The sequence below is a fragment of the Equus przewalskii genome, chromosome 15 (genome assembly GCF_037783145.1).
Source record: "Equus przewalskii isolate Varuska chromosome 15, EquPr2, whole genome shotgun sequence".
In the NCBI taxonomy this organism is placed as follows: domain Eukaryota; kingdom Metazoa; phylum Chordata; class Mammalia; order Perissodactyla; family Equidae; genus Equus; species Equus przewalskii.
In genome coordinates this window covers 15,701,783-15,729,467 of record NC_091845.1, presented here as the reverse complement: position 1 = coordinate 15,729,467, position 27,685 = coordinate 15,701,783, and the positions used below count along the sequence as shown (strand labels likewise).

The 27,685-nt window shown below is 35.7% G+C and overlaps 1 protein-coding gene across 5 annotated transcripts in view; it reads left to right on the top strand.

The window, feature by feature from the left end:
* Positions 1-27,305, top strand: part of CNTN6 (contactin 6) — a 295,782-nt gene extending 268,477 nt beyond the window's left edge. For all 5 annotated transcript variants that reach the window (XM_070576733.1, XM_070576734.1, XM_070576736.1 and 2 more), the window contains 7 exons: positions 4,019-4,089; positions 10,688-10,922; positions 11,029-11,144; positions 12,442-12,628; positions 25,141-25,253; positions 26,001-26,169; positions 27,026-27,305. In XM_070576733.1, the coding sequence (XP_070432834.1) occupies positions 4,019-4,089; positions 10,688-10,922; positions 11,029-11,144; positions 12,442-12,628; positions 25,141-25,253; positions 26,001-26,169; positions 27,026-27,129 (995 nt within the window). In that variant the 3' untranslated portion in view covers positions 27,130-27,305. The remainder of the gene's footprint in view (positions 1-4,018; positions 4,090-10,687; positions 10,923-11,028; positions 11,145-12,441; positions 12,629-25,140; positions 25,254-26,000; positions 26,170-27,025) is intronic.
* The last annotated feature ends 380 nt before the right edge of the window (positions 27,306-27,685 follow it).

The window sequence follows — 27,685 nt, the reverse complement described above, 5'->3', positions numbered from 1 at the left end:
ACGGCTAATTTATATTATGGTAGCTTTGGGAAGAGCTGACTCTAACACTAAAGGTTTTACAGTAAAGTTTATACGTCACCTTCTGTTGGCCATTGATACGCTTGTTTCAGTAGCATAATGAGACTTGGTATTTATAATCATTTTCCTGAGGCTCCAAATCATACTGAAGGGTGTCTTTTTTTTTTTTTTTGTATCATAAAAGACAATTCTTCCTAATATGGTTTTAGGTTTAGTATAGTTCATTTGAAAATTAAATAAAAGAAGGAAATTTATTACCCAGAATATTGGAAACTTTGCAAAGAATAGTTATATATAACAAAATAATTTCCTTATATATCTAAGATATTTAATCATCCCAATACCATAGAAAATACCAATGAAACTAAAAGCTAGTTCTTTGAAAAAATAAACCAAATTTATAAACTGTTAGCCAGACTTAACAAGAAAAAAAGAGAGAGCTTAAACAAATAAAATCAGAAATGAAAGAGGAGAAGTTACAACTGATACCACAGAAATACAAACGATCATAAGACTACTATGAATAATTATACACCAAAAGCTTGGAAAACCTATAAGAAATTGATAAATTCCTAGATAGACACAATCTGTCCAGACTGAATCACAAAGAAACAGAAAATCTGAGTAGAGTGAATACAAGTAATGAAATTTAACAGTAATTTAAAAACTCCCCAAAAACAAAAGTCCAGGACTAGAGAGTTTCACAGATCAAGTGTACCAAACATTTAAAGAGGAGTTAATACTTATCCTTCTCAACTTATTCCAGAAAATTAAAGAGGAAGGAACACTTCCAACTCATTTTACAAGGCCAGTGTTACCCTAATACCAAAACCAGACAAAGACATCACAAAAAAAGAAAATTACAGGCCAGTATACCTGATAAACATGGATGCAAAAATCCTCAACAAAATATTAGCAAACCAAATTCAATAATACGTTTAAAGGGTCATATACTATAATCAGGTGGGATAAATTCCAGGGATACAAGGATAGTTCAACATGGCAAATCAATCAACATCATATACCATATTAACAAAATGAATGATAAAAATCATATGATCATCTCAACAGATGTAGAAAAAGCATTTGGCAAAATTCAACATCCCTTTATAAAAATTCTCAACAAAGTGGACTAGAAGGAATTTACCTCAATATAATAAAGGCCATATATGACAAATAAAATCCACAACTAACATTATACTCAATGGTAAAAAGCTGAAAGCTTTTTCTCTAAGATCATAACCAAGACAGGGATGGCCACTCTTGTCACTTTTATGCAACATGGTATTGGAAGTCCTAGCCACAGCAATTAGACAAGATAAAGAAATAAAAGGCATCCAAATAGGAAAGGAAGAAGTAAAACTGTCCCTACTTGCAGATGGTATGCTACCATATATAGAAAACCCTAAAGACTCTACCAAAGCACTATTAGAACCAACAAACAAATTCAGTAAAGTTGCAGAATACAGAATTAATATACAGAAATTGATTGCATTTCTATACACTAATAACAAGTTATCAGAAAGAAAAATCCCATTTACAATTGCATCAAAAAGGATAACATACCTAGGAATAAATTTAACCAAGGAAGTGAAAGACCTATACTCTGAAAACTATAAGACATTGACGAAAGAAACTGAAGACAACACAAATGAATGGAAAGATATACTGTGGTCATGGATTGGAAGAATTAACAGTGAGAAAATGTCCATCCTATCAGCCTACAGATTCATTGCAATCTCTATCAAAATACCTATGGCATTTCTTACAGAACTAGAACAAAGAATCCTAAAATTTGTATGGAACCACAAAAGACCTTGAATAACCAAAGCAATCTTGAGAAAAAAGAACAAAGCTGGAGGTATCACAATCCCTGATTTCAAACTATAGCACAAAGTTATAGTAGTCAAAGCAGTGTGGTACTGGCATGAAAACAGACACATAGATCAATGGAATAGAATAGAGAGTCCAGAAATAAACCCGTGCATACATGATCAATTAATCTATGACAAAGGAGACGAGAATACACACTGGGGAAAAGACAATCTCTTCAATAAATGATGCTGGGAAAACTAGACAGCTACACGTAAAAGAATGAAACTGAAGCGCTATCTTACACCTATGCAAAAATATACTCAAAATGGATTAAAGGCTTGAATGTAAGACCTGAAACCATAAAACTCCTAGAAGAAAACATTGGCAGTCAGCTCTTTGACATCGGTCTTAGCAACATTTTTTTGGATCAATCTCCTTGGGCAAGGGAAACAAAAGTGAGAATAAACAAATAGGATTACATCAAAGTAAAAAGCTTTCGCAGAGTGAAGGAAGCCATCAATAAAACAAAAAGGTAATCTGCGGAATAGAAGATATGTGCTAATCACATATCTGATAAGGGGTTAATATCCAAAATACATAAAGAACTCACACAACTTAATATCAAAAAAAAAAAAAAAAGCCCCAAACAACCTGCTTAAAAAATAATCAGGAGACTTCAATAGACATTTTTCCAAAGAAGACATACACATGGTCAACAGGCACATGAAAACATGCTCAACATCACTAATCATGAGGGAAATGCAAATAAAAACCACAATGAGATGCCACCTCACACCTGTCAGAATGGTTATCATCAAAAAGAGCACAAAAAACAAGTGTTGATGAGGATATGGAGAAAAGGGAACTCTCATACACTGTTGGTGGAATGTAAGTTGATGCAACCTGTATGGAAAACAGTGTGGAGTTTCCTCAAAAAATTAAAAATAGAACTGCCATATGATCCAGCAATTCTTCTTCTGGATATTTATCCAAAGAATACAAAAACACTAATTTGAAGAGATACACCCCTATGTTCATTGCAGCATTATTTACAATAAACAAGATACAGAACAACCCAAGTGTCCATCAATAGATGAATCAAGAAAGAAGACATGCTATATATATATATATATATATATATATATATATATATATATATATATATATAATTGAATATTACTCAGCCCTAAAAATTGATGAAATCTTATGACATTTGCAACAACGTGGGTGGATCTAGAGGGTGTTAAGCTAAGGGAGATGTCAGACAAAGACAAATACTGTATGGTTTCATTTATATGTGGAATCTAAAAAACAAAACAAATGAACAAATAAAACTAAACAGAAACAGACTCATAGATACAAGAAACGAACTACTGGATACCAGAGGGGAGAGGAATGGGGGAGTTGGCAAAATAAGTGTAGGGGATTAAGGGGTACAAACTTCTAGTTACAAAATAAGTCATGGGGATATAATATACAGCATAGAAAATATACTCAATACACAATTTTTTTCTAATTCATAAAAATGCTCAGTGTCTGGAACATACTATCACAGAGCCTTAGAGTCTTAGAGTTAAACACAGGGAGTCCCCTCGATCACATCCTTGAAAGGAGAACATCTTACTTTGTCAGAAAAAATTCAGAGGAAAAGTCTGTCTTGTTCTGTACTGAAAGATTTAAGAATCAAACACAGAATTATAAAAGGAGAATTTATTTATATATTTTTGAAGAATTTATTTTTAAATGTTAAAATATCCTGATGACTAAAAAAAGGAAAATTATTTTAGTTTGTTTATTGAAAAAAAGAATTAATTAATATACTGCCTCAATAACTTGTTTACAGCACAACTGTATAATTAGGCACTAAATCAGCAGTGTCACTGTTACCATCTGAATGGAACATCATTTTGCCAATTAGTAGATGATGCATAATAATGTCAAATACACGATGTTACTCGATTTTTAATTAATTTTGGAGCCAGGGTGCTCATGTATCAAACACAACTGTGTCCTCTCTTGGAAATTTGGATATGTGTAAACATAATTTGTGTTCATTAAAAATGCAAGACTCTCTCACAATGTACCTGCGTGAGATTTTTGAAAGGTGGAATTCAAAAACAAAATTCTTCCTGATGAAAACGTACTTTAATAATTGCTATCCCACATTTCTTTTGGTTGCTTTTAGTCCCGGTCGTGGCACCAACAAATATCAATGGAGGTGGAGGAAGTCGGTCTGAACTCGTCATTACGTGGGAGGTAATTTTCTGTCCAACTGAGTCATTTTGAAGGAAAAAGATTTAGCTGCCCAGGAAGAATCCTGAAAAACAAAAAGAAGATTTATTTAATCACTATTGAGAATATATAAAAATACGTGATGTGAAAGACTCCCGATGATACATTATTTAGAGGGGGTATTAGACACTTTTATTTGCATTAGAGTGAGAGAGTATGACTAACTCAGTACAATTTTCTCCCAGATATAAGAAAAAAAACTTCAACGTCTATTGAAGGTGGATCAATAGCATTTTCATTATTACTCGATGAACTAGAAATTATTTTATTTATTACTTCTGAAACAATTCTATTGTGCATGAGTTAGGCTCAGTAGAGTGCAGGGGAAAACAATTCTTTTCCTGTCATTGCTCATTAAATCTTTCCAACTTGTTCTTCCCTGAATCTAGATGAAAGCTTAGGCGGATGGAATAGCTTTTATGGTCATTATTCTTAAGTGTTAACATATAAGCTCATTTTTGTACTTATTAAAAATTTCAGCCTAGTTTATTATCATAAACTTTAGACTTTCCTCCAATGTAAGGTGTCTCATTTCCACTAGCTCAGGCCTGTCTTGTCCTAGGAATTCTAGAGAGTAAAAGAGACTGACCGGTCAGTTCCTTACCTTTTCTCTATTCTGCTGTTCAATGTCTCCTTCCACATTTACTAGCTTACCTCTAGCCTCTCCACTGTTGTAGCAGATTGTGGTTGGGAGAAGAGGAAAGGGATAGAAAAGGTCCTGATTGCTGGTACATTTGTAATTGGACTTGGGTGTAGTCCACGAATGGCAAATGATCAGATGCTGGCTATTTCATATGGTAGTTGTATTTTTGTTTTGTTTTGTTTTTTGGTTGGAGGAAGTGAGACATCCAGAAGATCCCATACTGACACTTCTAGTGGCAATTCCTTGGTGCAGGCCCAACTGGCTGCTGAAAATCTCCTCAGTTCCCGAACTCTTGTGGTCCACGTCCAGCCTCTTCTGGTGGAGGTTCTCTCCCTACTCTAGGTGGTCTTTGTGAATAGAGTCCCCTCCAAGGCTGCTCATGGACAGCATCCCTGCAGGGGTTCCACACTTGCCCTGAGCAAACACACACCTTTGCTCCAGGTTTACTGGGAGTGCACTGCATGCCCACCTAGCCTCTCTCTTCGCTCTGCCACCATACGCTGTCCAGATCTCTCTCCTCTTTAGAAGTTTCTAGGAATTTGTCTGTTAAAAGAACCTACATCTCCCAAATTCCAGAGAACACATACTGTGCGGTTCTTTCTGAAGCCTCTTCACCTGGTGAGGTGATGGGTAAGAAGGAATCCCTTTACTTCCCTTTGCTGGAGGGGTGGGAATGCACAGCTTTTTCTATAACTATCTCAAAAGAAATATTTTCCAATTAATCTCTCCCTAAGCAAACTAGCACTCCCTTTATGTACATTTGTCGTGGGTGATAGGCTAAGTTTTACCAGGCAGCCCTTTATGTAAATGGATTGATGTCTCTCTTTGGAATGCATGGCACTTCATGCCTTTGTTATCAGCTTGGAGCCTCAGCTGTAACTGATAAAAGAGCCCTGCCCTATTTCATTGCCCAGTGTATGCATTTTTGACATTTTGGTGATAACTTTCATAAATAAAAAATATTTATTTCCTTCCGCATTTTAATATTGCACCTAAGAACATGATAGCCATGGATGTTTGAATTAAAAACCATCAAGGCTGATATCTAGTAGAGTTGTTTTCAGTGGAAGGTGGGGATGATTTCAACCCTCAGGAGACATTTTACAATGTCTGAGGGCGTGTTTGAATGGTTATAATTAAGGGGAGAGGTGCATCTGGGTAGAGGCCAGGAGGCTGCTAAACATCCTACAATGCACAGGACTGTCCGCCACAACAAGGAATTATCTGGCCCAACACGTCAATAATGCCGAAGTTGAGAAACCATGTTGTTGAATAAGTGTAATTCACTGCATCTGTAAATGGTTTTATAGTAGTAAAAGACCTTTTATATATATGGCCCATTTTATTCCTCACAAAATTCCATTAAAGATAGAGAGTATAGTAGTATTAAATCCTCTTTATGTGAGAGGAAATTGGGACACAGAGATATTGTTTTCTCAAGGTTCTAAATGACAGAGCCAGAAACCAGGTTCAGCTGTTATAAAAGTCTTCCTTTCTTCTGGATGTCTAGTTTCACGTAGACATTATGGGCCCCGCACAGTGCCTGGAAGGTAGTGTGACCTGGCTAAGTACATGTTGGGTGGAAAGATGTGTATTAAGAGAGATGGAACTCTCAGAGGCCTGAGGGAGAGAGGGCTTCACATGTGGAGCACTTACAGGGCTTCAGGCGCTGCAGTGGGCATTTCATGTCATTCAGGCCTCACCCCAATGCTTGGAGGTGCATAATGCCTCTTTCAGATAAGAAAATGGATGGAGACTCAGAAATGTGATATAGGTGGTGGGCAAAGTAGCATTTGGTCACAGGGCTCTCACTCCATGCTCTTCTATTTTGTTCTAAATTAGAATTCCAGTTGTCCTTATGTGATGCCATGGTTCAGGGAGGGCGAGAGTCCCTGTGTTTCTGCCTTCAGTAGTAAGCTAATCAAATTATTCCAATCCTCTGAACACATTTCCCACAGTAGCCTTGACTCTCAAGTGAGTCGACAAGTGAATTGCTTTCGTGTGTTGGGGAGTAGGCTGTTTAGGTTTCAATGTTCTTTGAAGGCCACATAGACCTTTCATCATAGTGTATGGGGAGTTTTGCCTGACTTCATACCTTATTTTTTCTCCTCCATGATCAGAAATTACTAAAGGTCGGTAAAAAATTGTTTGTACATAGTCTACATATGAGGGGGATGGGAAATCCTATGTATAGTATTTTTAAATAGAGATGATGTGAATAACCAAAAAAAAAATCTTTACATGATTTATAGTGTCCTTTTCATTTAAGCAAGGACCAAATCTGCCCTGCTGCTTGTTTTAATACACAAATTTGTCTACAGCCATACCTATTCTTGTATGTTTTACATATTGCTGCTGTCATGCTGTTGCATGAGACCATATGTCCCCCAATGCTTAAAATATTTACTAGCTAGCCCTCTACAGAAAGCTGACCTCTATTTTAAAAAAATTAAAGTCATTTCTTCTGTGTGTTTTTCCTTGGGATATCAGATATGCAGATGCTTGCAGAAACTCCATTAATGGATGCAATTTCCCATTTCATTCACATTTGGCATCACGTACACACAGTTACTGAGCCAAATTCTTCTAGTGCTCAAACTTCTTTAAGGAATAAGTTATATGTATTTAGGAGGAGATGCATACTAGTTCAAGCCAACAGAAGGCATGTAGTAACTCCATCAATTCAATGAACAATAATGAGTAGCTACTCTGATGCAAGCAGTGGGGGTACAAAAACGCATTTTACAAAAGTCTGAATGCTCAGAGGCCAACAGAACAGGGCAGTCTTAACCCAGCCTGGAAGGAGGTCAGGAAAGGCACCATCATAGTTTGTCTAAACTATGTTTGGAAAAAGAACCCGAGGGTAGAGAGACTATTCCTGGCCAATGTCACTGCTAGTATGGATGAAATAGTACCCTCTGGGCTTTCAAAACTAATGTGGATCCAACAACCTTTGTAAATTCAGTCAGAATCCACCATTATGGTTTCTAAGTGACAGCTTTACTGGTTATCCCAGATTGCTGCTCATGTAAACACACTGTGGTATAATCTGCCTGAAAGAAACGTCCTCCCTGTGTTTTCTCCAGTGCCACAGTAATCTCTATTTTGTGTTTATTTGTTTTGGTTTGTTTTGTTTCCAATAACCTAAACATGATATCTGACTTTTGGAATGTGGTAATTGCTAATTCCTTTTTTAAGGGTTTCTTTATTCATATCTTATCATAATTCGTACTCTCAAATACTTCCAAGTTTGAGGTGCTTGAGTTGACTATCTCATATATATGATTATCAAATTAGGTGTATAGGATAAAGTACTATAGAGTAAGAGATAAAAGCCTATACTGGGAATTGATACATTTTTTATGTAAAGGGCCAGCCATGGAAAATATTCAGCTTTGTGGGGTCTCATAGTCTCTTTCACAACTTTTCCGTCATGCCATTATCATTCAAAAGTGATATATCATATACCATATGTAAACAAACACATGTGACTTTGTTCCCAAAAATCTTTACTTTTACAACCAGGCTGCAGGCAAGATTTGGTTCAAAGGGCATAGTATGCTGACTCTTGGTCTATACTAAAGATCTAGTTGTTACAGACACTGTGGTTGAAAATTGTATTACCAGCCTTTATCAATTTTAATAGATTTCATTATTAGAAGAATCCCTGAATTTCCTTATTCTACTGACCACTTCTGTGCTTAAAAAAGAAAACTCTTTCTGGCCATCTTAAATAGCTGTATATATTTCTCCATCATTTGGCTCTCTGCCCATATGAAAAGAATAGGAGTAAGAACCTAAATAAGTCTCCTTTTTTTTCCCCTCTAAACTGAACATATTGGACTCAGATCTTTGTGAAGGGAACACCATGAGAAACACTAATTGTACTTGACTAACAAAAACAAAAGTCCTCTCTCCACTTTCTTAGATGAACCAAACATCTTGATTAAATCTGACATCAGAGAAACATCAAAAATAAATCAAATGCTCTAGTAAATAGCTTAAATTCTCAGAAATCTCTTCCATACCACTCAAACTTAACTGATTTAATTCTGATCTCCCTGTAAAAGAGAAATGTTCATTCAAGGAAGCATTTCCTTTCCTCAGATTTCAGGACCTATATTTTTCTTCCTCCCGTCACTGTCTGTATTTGTTAGACTGTTCCACATGGCAAGAAATAGACACCAGCTCAGGTCATCTTGGTTAATGGGGATTTATTTTAAAGCTACATGGGAAGTAATGAGCATGGGAAAAAGTCTCAGTAACCAAGCAGGCAGGTCAAATGAAGAACTGACACATTATTCATCGCTGTTCTGAGCACCATAGTCTGCCATCAGCTACTCTGGTAATCCAGCCCTAGCTCCAACAGTCCTCAGTTCTTCCCATTTCCTTTACTTCCAATTTTCTACCTAGTTAACAGCTAAATTTTATCTCTTCTCTATATAATTTATAGCTTCAATTTCCCTTAGCTTCCACTGCCTCAGTGGCCCTATGACTGTATGTTTTCTACTTATTGCCTGCTCTATGTTCATCTATTATTACCCTTGCATACCTATGTTTCATATTCAAACTCTGTAGGGGAAAGGAATTGATTGGGTGTATTAGTCACTATAGAATACAGAGATTATGCACAAGAACACCTCATAGATAGTGACCAAGGTGGTATCTTTGGTTCTGGTTCCTATTGCTGGGTAAGTAAATGTGGTCCAAGTCACAGGATAATGTGATACAATGAATGGATACCTATGGATAGGGAAAACCTTACAAACGGAATTATGGTCATGAGAGGCTCAAACACTATGTCCTACTCAGTATGCCTTTATTAGTCTATGAAACTACTTAGAAAGAGAAATAAAGGAGGAGAAAAGTATTTTCCTTCGGAAGAGCTAAATAAATTCCATAGATTTTTAAATACAACTTTCTTATAAACAGGTGGGATATTTGTCTAAATTCAAGGCAAATTTATTTTCATGTTTTTATTTTATGTGTTTATTTATAATTTTTAATATCTGTAGAGTTCTGGGGAGCTTGTATCTATTTTTGTTTTGTAAATTTAATAAGTTCAGGTTTTAAATGAATCTTAAAGAACTTGTTGTCTGTGGGAATTAGGAAAGTTTTTTTTTTTTTTTAATGTTGGGAGAAGTACACACCAATGTTACTACTAATGAAGGTGTATGTTTAAAGAATACTCAGAGGTCCTTTATACTTTTGTGTTTGAGTAACACTCTATATGCCTTAAAGCAAATGTTATTATGCAAAAATTATATTACATGTATCTTACAAGAATTTGTTGAAAAGTTTTGTGAAAGGAAAACATAGTTAGCCTTGAAATAGTTAATAAGTTAATTTTGTGCTGAGTTTAAAAATTCATATCAAAGGGACTGGCCCGTTGGCCCAGGGTTCACCAGTTCGCATTCCGGGTGCACACATGGCACTGCTTGGCAAGCCATGCTGTGGTAGGCGTCCCACATATAAAGTAGAGGAAGATGGGCACGGATGTTAGCTCAGGGCCAATCTTCCTCAGCAAAAAGAGGAGGATTGACAGCAGATGTTAGCTCAGGGCTAATCTTCCTCAAAAAAAAAATTCATATCAAAATTGTGTTTTAACTTATAAAATCTTGCAATCTTCTAAACCATTTTATTATCACAACTCATGAACAACCATGGCAACAGGTATAAACATGTAAAACCTGTTTTACATTTCCATTTAAAATTTTAATTTATTTATCTGAGCATATTAAATTGGGATCATTTTCCTAATTGGCATTCCAAATAAAAGTATTTTTTTCAACAATTCATTAAACAGGGTAAATATCCATGATTGTCTCTATAAAAGATAAGGTAAATAATCAATAAACATTATAATAGCTCTATAAAATATTTTTGTAAATGCTCAGTGATTGATCACTTCTGCCCAAGTCAATTCCAGAAGAACTACAGAATGGAGAGGAATTTGGATACATCATCATGTTGCGGCCAGTTGGCTCAACAACCTGGATCAAGGAAAGAGTGCCATCTGTGGAATCATCAAGGTTTGTTTACAGAAACGAAAGCATCATCCCCCTCTCTCCCTTTGAAGTCAAAGTGGGTGTGTACAATAAGGAAGGAGAAGGATCACTGAGTACCGTGTCCATTGTCTACTCTGGGGAAGACGGTAAGTTGCAGTCAGCCTGGTCTTCCTTGAGACTGTATGAGTATCTTGCATTCATTTTCCATGAACCACTCTGCTGAAGATAGTTGTGTCTTTCTCTGGATGGTAGAACCTCAGCTAGCACCAAGGGGAACTTCTGTCCAAAGTTTTTCTGCTTCAGAAATGGAGGTTTCGTGGAATGCTATTGCCTGGAATAGAAACACTGGAAGAGTGCTGGGCTATGAGGTAATCCACATTAGTTTCACTTTTCCTTATGAACATGCCAGCTAACTGCACAATAGCTCCTGTTTAACAGTCTTATACCACTAACCTTGTTCTTAGTATTTAATAATATATGTCTAATGCTAGAGAGGGGCATTAGTGGAGGGGTCTTTTCAGTGGATTTTTTTCTCCTTTTTTTTTTGTTGAGGTAAAATTGGTATATAATATTATGTACATTTCAACTATATAATATTATAATTTGACATCTGTATACACTATAAAGGAATCATCAGCAAAATCTGGCACAGTCCTTCACAATTGACACCCTTCACCTATTTTGCCCACCCCCAGCTTCCTTCCTCTCTGGTAACCATCAATCTGTTCTCTATGAGTTTGAGTTTGAGTTTTTGTTTTCATTTTGTTTATTTGTTTTGTTTTTTTTAGATTCCACGTAAGAGTGAAATCATACAATATTTGTCTTTCTCCATCTGACTTATTTCACTTAGCATAATGCCTTCAAGTTTCATCCACATTGCCACAAATGGCAAAATTTCATTCTTTTTTATAGCTAAGTAGTATTCCATTGTGTGTGTGTGTGTATATATATATACATATACATATATATGTGTGTATATATATGTATACACACATATATACCACATCTTCTTTACCCACTCATTTTCCAGGTGATTTTAACCAGCAAAATGACAAATGTTAGCATTTAGAAAGTGATCAGTTGCTTATATTATTTAATTATTTAAATCGCAATGATATTTGTTTTTGGGGAGAAGTAAACATCTAGTCCTCGAAGATCTTAAACCATAGAAAAATTTCACTGGTAAATCTGCTCTGAGAATTGGAGCACAACTTGAAAAGAATTAGTTATCTTGGAAAAGATAGAAAAATCCTAGATTCTTCTAAATCTGTCATTCATATTCTATATAGAATGAGGCAAATCACTTCACATATATGGGCGTTCATTCTCACAAAGTTAAGGGGTGAGACTCATTCATCACTTCTTGTACCTTTAACTTGTAAATCCAATGATTCACAAAATGGGTAACATGGTTTATTTTATTTTAGAATGAAAGTTTAATTCTAAACCTCCTTAAACCAAGGTCTCTAGTTTCCATTGTGAATTTGTAACTTTTTAAATTTCTTCTCTATGAATATTAGACTTTGATTATTCTGTTGCTGTTGTATAACTATTTTAATTCGAAAATATTCTGCCATTTCTGCTCCTGTCTTCTTCCCACATCCCAGTGTGGGTGATAGTTGTTGGGAAACAATGAATTGCATGTTCTTTGTTTTTAATCACCAGGTCTTATACTGGACAGATGACTCCAAGGAATCCATGATTGGTAAAACTAGAGTGAGCGGAAATGTCACAACCAAAAACATCACAGGGCTGAAAGCTAACACTGTCTACTTTGCTTCCGTGAGAGCTTACAACACTGCTGGGACAGGGCCCTCAAGCCCCCCAGTCAACGTTACCACCAAAAAGTCTCGTAAGTACACATCCCACTGCAGGAACCAGGATTCATCCATGAATAGAACCATTACTTTGCTCAATCTCCTTTTCATTCCTCCCACCTCGTCATTTTACTGATTCCTTTATTTGGTCGGTTGGTTTGTCCCTTAAATACGGATAATCATTGAAATTTTCTGGTAACAAAATAAACTGTTTTGATCTTTATGGAATTCCAAAAGAGGAAATATTCTGAGTATATAGATGAAAGATGTAAGAGTGTAATGTTTAAGAACACAGACTCTTGATGCCTTCTCCCAACGTGAGTTCAACACCTGACCTCCCATTCTCGAAATGGTAGGTGGTTATTTAATCTTTCAGTGTCAACATCATCATCTGTAAAATGAGCAAAAAGTAGTACCTGGTTCCCTCAGGGCTTTGTTCTAAATTGAAGAGATAAAGTATGTACTATATTACTTTAGTAAATGCTTAGTAAATGGTCTTTTGTTTTTGTTTTGGTTTGTTTATCGTTTTGAGTCCTAGAACAGACTCTGATGTGATCCTAACACTGTCAGAAATCCAGATCGTTCTTTCTAGGATATCTTATCACTGAACTTTATGTTGAAGCCCCTGAAGTCCAAGAATTAACTTTTCTGCTTCTTTTTATCTCCTTTAATAATCAACCAGGTCTCTTTCACATAGGCAGGACCTACTAAGTAAAGGATGAATAGTTGATTGCTGCTGCCTTTGTCCTATAGCTGAGTCTGGGATTGCATTGTACAAATATTCCAAACTATGAGACACAGTAATAAATAGGGAAAAGTTTGATCAGATATTATTTAGCAGTAGTTACAATATGTACTTTTTATGATTGCATACTATTTATATCTTCCTTATATATTGAAGGTGAACATAAATTATTTGTTAATAAGCTTTTTAAAATACATTCTTTGGTCTCTGAATCCTGATGAAAAAGAGTAACAAGTATAATTGCTGAATTTTGAGAAAGACTAAGAAATGAGTTTACTGTTACTAAAACAGCAGGAAAAATAGAGCTTGCATATAAATGCTGTATTCTTTTTTTCTTTTAACAATCATATCCAGGGCAGAACTCTTTTTTTTTTTAAAGATTGGCAGGTGAGCTAACATCTGTTTCCAATCTTCTCTTTTTTCTTTTCCTTTTCTCCCCAAAGCCCCCCACTGCATAGTTGTATATTCTAGTTGTAGGTCATTCTAGTTGAGCTGTGTGGAACACCACCTCAGCATGGCCTGATGAGCAGTGCCGTGTCCACGCCCAGGATCCTAACTGGCAAAACCCTGGGCTGCCGAAGCAGAGCGTGTAAACTTAACTGCTGGGTCACAGGGCTGGCACCTGAATGCTGTATTCTTATTTCTCCTGTGTTTTGGAAAAAAATCCCTGGTTGAAAAGAGCTTGAAAATCAAGTGATATAAAGGTTTCTCCCATGTAAATATATTTGTTATGTCCAAAAAGAACTTAAAAATCATCTCAGATAATAGGCCTTTGATTATAGTGTATTATCCACTTATGTACACATCACTGGGCCAGCGGTGAGAGACTTGTGTTCTAATTCTAGGTTGATTGCCAACTCATGACCTAAAATGAGACAAGACATTCCATTTTTCTGCTTTAACTTTATCTGTTAAATGAAAATTCTCTCTGCCCTTACTATTTTCCGAACTTATTGGTGGGGCAAAAATGAGGTGCCTGATTGTAAGAGCACCATGGAAAATACAAAGTGCTATGGAACTGATAAGGAAGAAAGAAACAGATGAACAAAAAGCATCTAGGATCAATACATTTCAAGAGAGAGTATGTGTGGACCAACAATTCTTAAACCAGCTTTTGACAAATCCTGCTTTAAATAGACTGGGGCATGAGTGATCCTCAAGAACTGGCTAGCTAGAGATGTAGTTCTCTTCCTCTTCCTGTTTTACTCTATGTTTACTAATTCGATGAAACCATTGTCATATACCTGTGTGAATGATTTGCTTCTGTGGTCCTTCTGGAGACTAGCCTCATTCAGTTAATCTGAAAATCTGGATGGAAGTCTCCAATCAGGTGGTTTTAAGATTGCCCAGACATTTCCCTCTAGCTGACTGAGAGATACCAAACTCACAGAAACTCTTGCGTTTAATTCAGTTTCTATCTCAGGCAAAATCAAGAGTGATTAGAAATGTGTAAAGATAGCATTAAAAAATCTCACAACAATAGAAAGAATCAATGAAACTAAGAGCTGGTTCTTTGAAAAGATAAACAAAATGGACAAAGCCTTAGCTAGACTCACTGAGAAAAAAAAGAGAGAAGACTCAAATAAACAGCATCAGAAATGAAAGGGGGGAAATTACAATGGACACCACAGAAATACAAAGGTTTATAAGACAATAATATCAAAAACTATATACCAACAAATTGGATAACCTAAAAGAAATGGATAAATTCTTAGAATCGTACAACCTCCCAAAACTGAATCAAGGAAAAATAGAGAATCTGAATAGACCAAACACTAGTAAAGGGGTTGAAACAGTAATCAAAAACCTCCCTAGAGACAAAAGTCCAGGACCAGACGTCTTCTCTGGAGAATTCTACCAAACATTCATAGATTTAATACCTATCCTTCTCAAACTATTCCTGAAAAATTGAAGAAGATGGAACACTTCCCAACTCATTCTATGAGGTCAACATTACCCTGATCCCAAAACGAGGCAAGGACAGCACAAAAAAGGAAAATTACAGACCAATATCCTGATGAGCGTAGATGCAAAAATCCTCAACAAAATATTAGAAATCAAATTCATCAATACATTAAAAGAATCATGCACCACAATCAAGTGGGATTTATTCCAGGGTTGCAGAGATGGTTCAACATACACAAATCAATCAATGTGATACACCACACTAACACAATGAAGAATAAAAATCACATGATCATCTCAATAGATGCAGAGAAAACATTCATCAAGATTAAACATCTATTCATGATAAAAAATCTGAATAAAATGGATACAGAAGCAAAGTACTTCAACATAATAAAGGCTATATATGATAAACTCACAGCTAACATCATACTCACTGGTGAAAAACTGACAGCCATTCCTGTGAGAACAGGAACAAGACAAAGATGCCCACTCTCACCACTCTTGTTCAATATAGTACTGGAAATTTTAGCTAGAGCAATTAGGCAAAAAAGAGAAATAAGAGGGATCCATATAGGAAAGGAAGAAGTAAAACTCTCACTATTTGTGGATGACACGATTCTATATATAGAAAACCCTAAAGAATCCACCAGAAAACTATTAGAAATAATCAACAACTACAGCAAAGTTGCAGGGTCCATAATAACATACAAAATCAGTTGCCTTTCTATACACCAATAACAAACTAGCAGAAAGAGAATTCAAGAATGCAATCCTATTTACAATCACAACAAAAAGATTAAAATAGCTAGAAATATATTTAACCAAGGAGGTGAACAACCTAAACACTGAAAACTATAAGACATTGTTGAAAGAAATCTATGATGACATAAAGAAATGGAAAGATATTCTATGCTCATGGATTGGAAGAATAAACAAAGTTAAAATCTCCATATTGCCTAAAGCAGTCTGCAGATTCCCTGCAATCCCAATCAGAATCCCAATGACATTCTTCGTGGAAATAGAACAAAGAATCTGAAAATTTATATGGGTCAACAAAAGACCCCACATAGCCAAAGCAACCCTGAGAAAGAAGAACAAAGTTGGAGGTATCACACTTTCTGAATTCAAACTATACTGCAAAGTTATAGTCATCAAAACAGCATGGTACTGGCAGAAAAATAGACATATGGATTAATGGAACAGAACTGAGAGCCCAGAAATAGAACCACACATCTATGGACAGCTACTCTTTGATAAAGGAGCCAAGAACATACAATGGAGATGGGAAAGTCTCTTCACTAAATGGTGTTGAGAAAACTGGACAGCCACATGCAAAAGAATGAAAGCAGATCATTGCCTTACACCATACACAAAAATTAGCTCAAAATGTATTAAAGATTTGAATGTAAGACCTGAAATCATAAAACTCTTAGAAGAAAATATAGGCAGTATGCTCACTGACATTGGTCTTAGCAGTATCTTTTCAAATACCAAGTCTACTCAGGTAAGGAAAACAAAATAAACAATTGGGAGTACCTAAGATTAAAAAGCTTCTGCATGTCAAGGAAACCATCAGCAAAATGAAAAGACAACCCACCAACTGGGAGAAAATATTTGCAAATCATATATCCAACAAGGGGTTAATTCTCAAAATATATAAAGAACTCATACAACTCAACAACAAAAAACAAACAACCCCATCAAAAAATGGGCAGAAGATGGGAAGGCACATTTTTCCAAAGAAGATTTACAGATGGACAACAGGCACATGAAAAGACATGCAACATCACTAATTATTAGAAAAATGCAAATCAAAACTACAATGAGATATCCCCTCACACCTGTCAGAATGGCTATAATTGTCAAAACAAGAAATAACAAGGGTTGGAGAGGGAGGATGTGGAGAAAAGGGACCCCTCATACACTGCCAGTGGGTATGTGAACTGGTGAAGCCACTATGGGAAACAGTATGGAGATTTCTCAGAAATTTAAAAATAGAAATACCATACCATCCAGCTATTCCACTGCTGGATATTTATCCAAGGAACACGAAATCAGAAATTGAAAGAGACTTATGCATCCTTACGTTCATCGCAGCATTATTTACAATAACTAAGATGTGGAATCAACCCAAGTGCCCATCAGCAGATGAATCGATAAAGAAGGTGTGGTGTATGCATATATATATATATATATATATATATATATATATATATATGTATACAACAGAATACTACTCAGCCATAAAAAAGACAAAATTGTCCCATTTGTAACAACATGGATGGAGCTTGAGGACATTATGCTAAGTGAAATAAGTCAGACAAAGAAAGACAAATACCATATGATTTCACACCTATCTGGAAGATAAACACATCAATAAGGAGGACAGACTAGCAGTTATCAGAGGAGAAGGGTGTGGGGAAGCGTGAAAGAGATAAAGGGACACACATGTATGGTGATGGATAAAAATTAGATGATGAACATAATGCAGTCTATACAGAAACTGAAATATAATAATGTACACCTGAAATTTACACAATGTTATAACAATGTGACCTCAATAAAAAAAAAAGAATTCCACACACCCCTTAAGAATAGTCTTCAACAGACACACAAACATGCCCACACACAGAACAGGACAGTTATGAATGAATTTTATTTATTTACCAAAGTTTATTTTTTGCTATTCACTTAACAATAGCCCCAGTAAACTTTTTCAGTCTGTCCCACTTAAGAAAAAATCACAGATATGTATGGTAATAAACTGACAGATATTTTAGTACAGTTGTTGAGCCAATATTCACATCATCTCCTATTACATGTAACCCATTTACCAGTTTAAGGTGGGCTGAGACCTGAACAATAAACTATTTACTTCAAAAAGATATATTTATGTGCTTGTGTGTGTCTGTGTGTGTATATATATATATATATATATATACGATATAAAAATAAGGCTATATATATAAACACACATTTATATGTACACTCATACATATACACATATATGCATACATACATATACACACACATACATATGCTTATATATATATACATATATATATAATCTTAGAAGTAACTTTTTTCCTGGAACCTGAATTTGCTAGACTGATTCATCATGCAACCTAAATCAACCATGTGTTAGTTTGTGCTAACCTATTCTATGTGTCTAAGCAGAAAACTTGTTTCCGATGTGGAAACATCAGGTTTGTTCAGTTGACCCACTTAGTTCTTCAAGTCGGCATGACTGAAGTTCGGATTAAATGCCAAGAACATTATTGTTTGTCTGAGTGTTAACACATGATCAGCCTCATCAAAGAGTGGGAGCATCTTTTGAAAACAGTTTAATCAGCAAGAGTGAATTTACCCAGGATGTAGTGCTAGAATACATCTACTGAGAGAAAATTGAGAGGAGAGTCAGAAAAGTTAATGTGAAGTTTAGTTTTTCTTTAAGCATCCATCTTCTTTCTCGACTGAGTCAAAAAAATAAAAACCCTAATTCCTAATTTCTTTCATGGCAACCCTGTTTCAATATTTCTCAAATTTGTTTTCCCTAAGCTGTAAACTTCAGTGTCATTATCAAAATAGCCAACAAGGACTTGAGAATGAGAAGGTTCTACAAGTCTCCATCTCATCGTATTTGAGTAACAATCAAACCTCTAATTTTGTTCTCTTAACATTCTATATCACTGACATTGTGAGAAAAGAATAAAAATTGCTTTAGTCTCCTGTTGCTGCTGATCAAATTACCACTATTAGTGGTTTAAAACAATGCATATCTATTATTATACATTTCTAGAGGTCAGAAATGAGAAATGAATTTCAATTGTTGGAAATTAAGGTGTGGGTGATGGTGTGCTCCTTTTTGGAGGCTCTAGAAGAGCATTCGTTTCCTTGCATTTTCTGGCTTCTAGGGACCACCTACATTCCCTGGCTTGTGACCCCTTCCTCTGTCTTCAATGCCAGCGGGGCAATATCTTCAAATCTCCTTCTAACTCTGACCCTCTCCTTCTGTCATCACATTTCCTCTGACTGGCTCTCTTGCCTCACTTTCTCTCTCCTAAGGACTCTTGTGATTACACTCAACTCACCTGGAGAATCCAGGATTGTCTCTGCATCTCAAGATCCTGACTTAATCACATCTTCAAAGTCCCCTTTTTCATATAAAGTAACACATCCACAGGGTCTGGGGATGAGGGTCTGGACACATTTGGGGTGCCCTTATTCTGCCAACCACTGTTACAAAATATTGGGCACTTCCATGTCCCAAGCACTGTGTTCATTTTCTGCATACATTATCTCACTTAATTATTACAACAAATCAAGGAGTTTGGTATTTTAACTCCTAGATATGAGAAAACAAATGTTTAGAAAGTTTTTGTTGTGGCATCTGTTAGACTGACATACTATGAACATGGGTTCTCTAAATCTCTCCATCCTTTGAACACTGTGCTAGCTCATAATCTTCATCTCTAACCATCTAAATTTTCTCTCTCCCACAAGACTCTCAAATCTTTAGTACAAATCTCAAACCACCTTGAAATTTTTCTTCCTAAAATGGTATCATACCCTCTTCTCCTTCCAAAATTTCATTGTTTCCTTTATTCCAGAGAACAAAGACTAAAAAAATAGTGTACTAAATTTTTCACAATCTGTCCCAAACTTACATTCTGTCCCATTCCTCATCTAGCCCTGGCTGCACCAGACTTACTGATCTTCTAAGTTTAATATTCATTTGTTTGACATCGTGTGTTCTCTCAGTTTGCAATGCCCCTGCCATGCCTGTAAACAGTCTTTTCTGCTGATCTATAAGTTTCCCCTTAATGTGCTTGCATTTTTCTGGGTGTTCCCATAATTTTGGCTCATTGTGAGACAGTATTGGAAAGAAATAGAAAAGGAACTTCAGAGTGAAAGAAGGTTGGATGTGAATCCTAGCTCAGCCATGTACTATGGTGTGACAGGTCTAATCACTTGATAACTCAGAACCCATTTTCTCATCTGAAAAACAGAGATGATGATACTCTTCTCTAGAGTTTGCTATGAGAACTAAAAGATATAATGTACACCAAGGTGACCCAGAGGCTGCCATGCAGAGAGAGCTCGGTACGTGATAATATGTATTATTACATTTCTTCTTTAGAGATGATTTCACTTTCTTTGCATTTCTTAAAGTGGGAAAGCACAGCTACTGTCTTTCTTTTTATAAATTTGTCGCAAAATTTTCTTCAAGGGTCATGGAAGGACATCCAAAGCAAAGATGAGAAATGACTAATGAAACGTTGAAGGTACCTCTGATTCAAAGTGCTATCCCGGGATCTAACTTGGATTTTCCATGTCCTTGAGATAACATCAAGATTACCTCTGAATTGTGGTGACAGCAAAAAATTCTGAATCTATCACACGTTCATACTGTCACAGTCTAGATTTTCAATATGATATTTGATCATCCATTATAAATTCTGAGAAAGCAGAGCTCACATTTACCAAAATCTCTGCCTACTCTGATTGGGTAAGCTAAACAGAAGACAGAGCCTTTTTGTGGAAATAGGATGATTCAATCACTCAAGAAAATAGTGCCTCCCATGACCTCTGCACAAGATTAAGTGCCTAATGGAGATTAAATTTGGTGAGATCTCTGCCTTCAGGCAATTTCTCTTTTAGAGGAGTCAACCTAAAACAAGAAAACAACAAAAAAATGAAATAACCATTATTTTTGAAAAGTACTACGAAAAAATGATTAAGAGGCTGAGATATACATAAAAAGGATCACCTATATGGAAAAGGCTACATATTTTGATATGACACATAAAATAAAAAGGAGCTGGTGAACAAAGGAATCTCCCAACAGAAAGCAGAGCAAATGCAAAACTTCGGAAGTCTTTGTGATTGTTGTTGCCGGTGATGATGGCCCTATCGTTATTTTAAAGTAAAGATCTGTGGTTAACAGTATCATAGCTTAGTGAAAATGTGTATTTTCAAGAGACAACTGAGGGCCACTGCCAATATACTGTGATCTACCCAGACATCACTTAAGTGGAATTTAGATTTACAACTAAAGGGGAAAAATATGTACTTCAATTCCAAGAGGAAGAGAAAAACAAAAGCGCTGCTTATGTAGAAAGAAGTATTCAGACCCACAAACAGAAAGTGTTGCAAATTTGGGTTCAATTTGGCCCCTGACATTGACTGACTAGCACTCTGTGCTGGATTTTTCTCGCTGTAAATATGCAATCAATCCATATTTAGACATAAAGGAAGCATTAAGCTTTTATTTCATCTTGCGCTTATGTTCTTTCTCTCTTGCCCAAATGTCAACCCCATGCTGTTACTTAGAAGTGTAACATAAGAAGTTGTTTTTGAATTGAGTTCACAGTGTGAACTACAGTTGAATATAAATGCCATCTACAGAAAATTGATCACAGGGAAACCATTAGAGCTGTGAAGGGCTAGTTTAATGTTGCTCTGTCATTTGATTAATAGAAAATGATTTAGTCTTTGGAAATTGCCTGGAAAAATTTTTTAAAAAATAGAAAAGTGCTTGTTTGTTGCGTTTACCACTGACCATACAAATATCTATGGCATGTGTTTCATATTACCCATGTGACAGTGCTTTGGTTTTTCAAGGTAATAGAAATTTCAATTTCATCATAGTTACCTGCAATCCAGTTAATCAAATACATCAAGCTCATGAAACCAGAACTGTTAACAGTGTTCATATTAAAGTAAGGTCTTCTAGAGCAGCTTTCAGAAACTTTTTTTCAATACCAGACAAAAGACATTAACATTGGAGTCACACTCGTGGGCAAAGATAAGAAAGGCAATAGACCATGAGAACTTCCCAGATAATTAGCTGAGGCTCTACCTCTTTATCTGCCTTTCAAAAAGCTGGTGAAAAACCCAAGTAAGAGCAATATTATTAAGGGAAAATCTTGTATATACCCTAATTATATTTAAGAAGTGAATCGTTTGCAAACTTTGGAATTGTATTATTAGTCACAAACCACTTTGAGCACAATTGAAAAACTGATTACGTTATAACACCACAGTGGAGACTGCTACTCTCCAAAAAGAGAATTAATAGATATTGAGCTTTATAATATGTACCACTAACCAAGTGAGCAATGTTTCATATTTTATTTCATGTAAGCTAAAAATCTTATAAACTAGGAGATTTTATTTCATTCCAAAGATGGGAAAACCAGGGCTCTTGGAAGAGACTGGATACGGATTCAAGTTTCTCTGATTTCAAAGCCCAACTCTTTCCACCTTCTAGCTAGCAAGAGAGGTAAAGCGTGCTGAATAATTTATACAATTTGCCATTCATACCAAGAGTTCATTCCTGATAGAACTCTTCTCTTTTTATGTCCATAGAATGCCTTACTTCTGCTTTGGAAAATAAGGAAGCAAATACAAACGTTTCAGGGTCATTGCCATAGTCATAAACTCCTTGTCCACGTAGTTGGTAGAAAGCAATTCTTCTATCTCCCAGCCTGGAGCTTCATCATTGGATTCATAGTGATGAAAACAGTACTTTTTCTCTAAACAAACAAAACAGACACAGCAATAGATGAAAATTTCAGTATCCATCACTGCCAGTGACATCAAAGGAGTGAATTTTTGTTTTCTCTGTATTGATTTTATGATATTGTTAATGTTAGTGCTTCGTTTTAAAGAACAGAAATAAAAGAAATGTGCCATGACTGAATACTAGTTGTTAAAACTATGATACCTCATGAGAATTTTTATATTAACTTTTTTATTGCTGAGAAATTAGAAATGACACTTTGGGATAAGTTGAGGGAAAATAGTTACAAAAATACTATTGTTGCCATCCAGTCCTTTGGAAATAAATGTTTTGACAAGAACCCACTGAGAGCTTACTAATTGCAAAACACTTAGGCCTTTAATCCTGATTGGGTTTATACTGTCAGGAGGCATACTAGGACTTAGTCAATCCAGTTGGCCTGTCCAACTTATAAATCCATATGGATTTCTGCAGATTTGGCCATGGCAATGGGCCTTGATTATAGGATAATGTAATGAATGGATTGTCCACATTGTGTCACCTATGGATCCGCCCACAGCCCAGTACATAATTAACATGACCTGAGAAAACGACACAGGACCCTGAGTAGTTTTTCTTTAGCCATCTTATTACGTAGTCATTTGTTCAACATATATGCATTGTATGCCTTCTATGTGCCAAGCACTGTGCTAGAGGTTGGTAATACAGAGTTGAACAAGGCACATGCCCTCAAGAAATTTAAAGAAACACATGAACAAGAATAACTATAATTCAATGTGATAAATCCATAATAAAATATGAACTGAGCCCCATGGGAGCATAGTGGAAAATGTCTCTCTACCATGTCTCACCTGGGGTGTAAGGGACTGAATGAACAATAGTGTTATCGTAGTGGGTTTGAGGAAACAAGGGAATGCATGATAATGCAATGTCAGGCACCCTGTGACACTTCCAGGGACACATAAGAGATTAAATAGCAGTTGAGTCAAAAGACCATAAGAAAACATTTCCATTTCCATCAGTGTTATGATGAGTTAGATATTATGTTCATTCAGTCTCACAAATTCATATAAGATGCCAAAAACATCTTACTGGGTAATTTTATCTTTGCCTCTGCTTTCCAGCTGAATTATTTTTAATCCCTCCAGTTTCTTAAATCTGAAAAATAATCACGTGGACTCAGATCTTTCAGAAACAGCAGTGTTGTCATGGAGAAACACTAAATTGAAATTCAAGAGACCAGGATTCTGATTTGACTCAGCTCATTACCTGCATGCTTTTCGATAAATGTCCTCCCAACCTGGACTCTAGTTTTCTTGTGTATAAAATTTCCAAGTTAGACCAGATCCATTACTTTAGAAGGTTGATTCTAAATCCATCTTCCCTTATTTCCCACCACCTTTTGCCCAGACATTAATTATAGCCAACTAAAAGCCACAGTTTGGATTTAGAGTAGATACCTTTGGGGATGATCCCTCAGTTTGTAATGATTTTCCCTTTTCTGGGTTCCTAATAGCTCCGTGTGTATTAAATGACACGCATCTTCCTCATTATCTAGCCACAATTGATTGGGCTAAGATAGACATATGGCCAAATTAAGTCAATCATCAGCTTCCTCTTGGGAACTCTGGCCTGGACTATCTCTGAATAGAGGAGGTTTCAAACCTCAGATATGATGGACAGTCATGATTTCTGCCACATGTGCTAAGAATGACAAAGAGACTGTCTAAGCAAGATGAGCATGCAGCAAACACTAGTGTGAGAAGCAGAAAGAGAAACTTCTTGGCTTTTTGACATTTTTCTTTTGTCCTTCCTGAGGCCGTGTTGTATTCTGCCATGAGTTCCAAGAGATTCCCCATATCCTTCACAAGCTATTACTAAGATTTTGCTTAAAACATCTTGAGTTGGTTATATTACTTACAGTCAAAGAGGCGTGATTAATACAAGTAAAAGACTGTTAGGAATGGACATCTCTGTGTTGAAATATATGAAAGGTTTCCAGCCTGAATTTGCCTGACGTGCTCATTGATTGATGGCTGAATGGAACGCTAGATAATGGAGCCCTCCATCTATTTATAGATGGTAAAGTAAACAAACTAAACAGAAATGATTAAGAAATTAATACTGGACATGCAGCAAGTCATTATTAATTCATAAGTTTGTCAGACAGACATTCCCAAATGACCAGAATTTGAGTGAATTTCCTTACTCTGATTAGAATTAATATGATATTTCAAATGACTCTGAAAACATTTTAGCTCCTTCTATGCTAATCATCTAGGACTTATTTTCCCTTTGCATGTTGAGGGGTCATACAGTAAACATAGGCTAATTAATAGTCATTTGGATCTTTAATTATCTTTTTAAAGCTCCAAGCCAACCACCAGCTAACATTGCCTGGAAGCTGACAAACTCTAAATTATGCCTAAACTGGGAGCATGTAAAAACCATGGAAAATGAGTCTGAAGTATTGGGTTACAAGGTGAGTATTTAGTTTCTCATTTAATCCTATCAAGTAAGTTACTAAGGAACCAGAAATGTAACAATCAAATAGGAAATACATCTTGTGCCTGTGGAAACGTAGGAATCTTTTTAAAAATGTTTTGAAAATATTCAGCATGGCTGCTTTCAAATTCTTCATTGAAAAGTTTTGTATGCTGAGGTCGGTAATGTGTCACGGAGCATCAAGAAATAAAATTCTACAGTATGTAATGTTTTTTCTTCAAGTGACTCCCCTTGCCATCAAAAGACAATGGTATATGTGTGAGATGAGAATGAGATCAAAGAATATATTCAGATAAAATTTCTAGGGCTTAGGTTGCAGTAAGATGTGATCTTTTAACAATATAAAAGAAATCTAACAAGAGTATAGTCAAATAGCCAGAGCAGATCATTCCCATCAGTGGTAATAGACATCCTCTCGAGGCAAATGCATATATTCAGATGTTTGAAATGGGTCCAAACTAACCAGTGACTTTTCACAGCAAGCTCCAAAGATTATAGCCTCAAGCTATTTAATTAATAGAGATAAATCTATTCTCATGTCAGAAGCATTGGCCAAAAAGGAAATTTTTTTCTTAACAACTAAATTCAAAGAAAAGGCATGGACTGGATATTTCCTTCCAAGGAGTACAGCATTTATAAAGATACGTCTTACAGTGTTCTGTAAGAATATCTGAACCTTAGAAAAGCAACATGTCCATTTAACTTGATTCACCATTTTATTCAGATTCTGTACCGGCAAAACAGACAGAGTAAAACTCATATTTTGGAAACAAACAATACATCAGCTGAGCTTCTGGTTCCATTTGAAGAGGACTATTTGATTGAAATAAGAACAGTTAGTGATGGTGGAGATGGAAGCAGCAGTGAGGAAATTAGGATTCCAAAAATGTCAAGTAAGTTGAATCACCATTGCTGTTGGAGATTTTGAATCTAGACAGCTGCAGCATGAAATCTGGGCTCTATGAATCTTTCCAGTTCCTGTCTAAATGTTGGGTGAAAAAACAAAAGGTCTGGGTTTCCTTTTTCAATTATGAGCAAGTGGTATTGAATCAATTTTTCTTTAAATAATCCTTCAAATTTGCAACATGCTCACATATTACAAAGTTTTATGTTTCCTCATTTGAATCTCAAAAAAAAAGAAATGACAAAAACACACACAACTGTGTGTCATTGGTGCATGATTCATTCTATTGGCACAAAAATCAGAATGTTTTTCCATGGGTACTTGTAGGCTTCTGAGAGCAAGGACAGAAAATATGAAGCATGTGTACATATATCCCTCTTCCCGTATTCATGGCAGACATCACTAATCAATCATGGTATTCATATTCAGCTGAGTCACAACTTTTAAATCCTCTCAATACTATGTTCCAAGGAAGTAACATCAATCAGTCAGATTTAGTATGTAATAATCATTTATTATTTCTGCTTTAGAAGAAGCACTCAGTCATCTGCCTGAATCTGTGACAGAGTAAAAGTCATCAGCTACCCCATGTTGGCCAATTCTAATTTACCCTTTAGTCAGACATGGACAGCTTAGGCATTTTTCTTTTTCATTTTTACATTTAAAACACATTTCCTAGGACAGAGGGTCAAAGATACTTCCTTAAATTAAATAGAATGTAAGTGAAATGAGAGTTCTAAAATATGTTGTTAAGGAAAGTAGGCATTTTCAGTCAGGAAAAATTAATCTAAAAAGCAATTTTACTTTTTCCTCAAGATATTTTGCTTTATTTTTATCTCTTGCAGGTTTGAGTTCCAGAGGGTTTCCAGTCTCAGAACCTAGAGTCCATTTCCTGTCTGTCATCATGATTTTTTACTGTTTGCTATTCAGCCACTTAAACAATGAATAAAACCATAAATCTTTGAGAGTTTTTTGAAAGTAAATCATTCTGTAAATAAGCTCTCCAGCCCCCATTGCAAGATACATTCTTAATACAGACTTATTTGGAAAGAAGAAAAATGTATATTATTAAGATCTTATAAATATCTATGGTACATTAATAAAACAGTTTTAAACACTTTCGAATTTTAAAGTTCACAGTGATTACATACACTCAGAAGGTTCCAAATTAACTCTTGGAATTGTAACTGCTGTGTCTTTTAAGTGATTTATATGGAGATTATAAATAACTCCCCTTGATGACAATGATAAATACGAAATACGTTGCAGTTACCCTAAGATGTACATTTTTTACTTACTCCAGGCAATTTACTTTAGTATTAAAAATTTTCACCGTACTTAGAAATAAAATATAATTATTTGTTTATATTTGGGATTCCTTAAAAAATGTAAGCTATTCCAAAGCATGATATGCTTTTATCTCTGAATCAAGTTGGGACAAGAAATATTTGTACCCAATAATGTGTTCATATACATGACGTCCTTCTCAATTCGCTTTTCTAGGA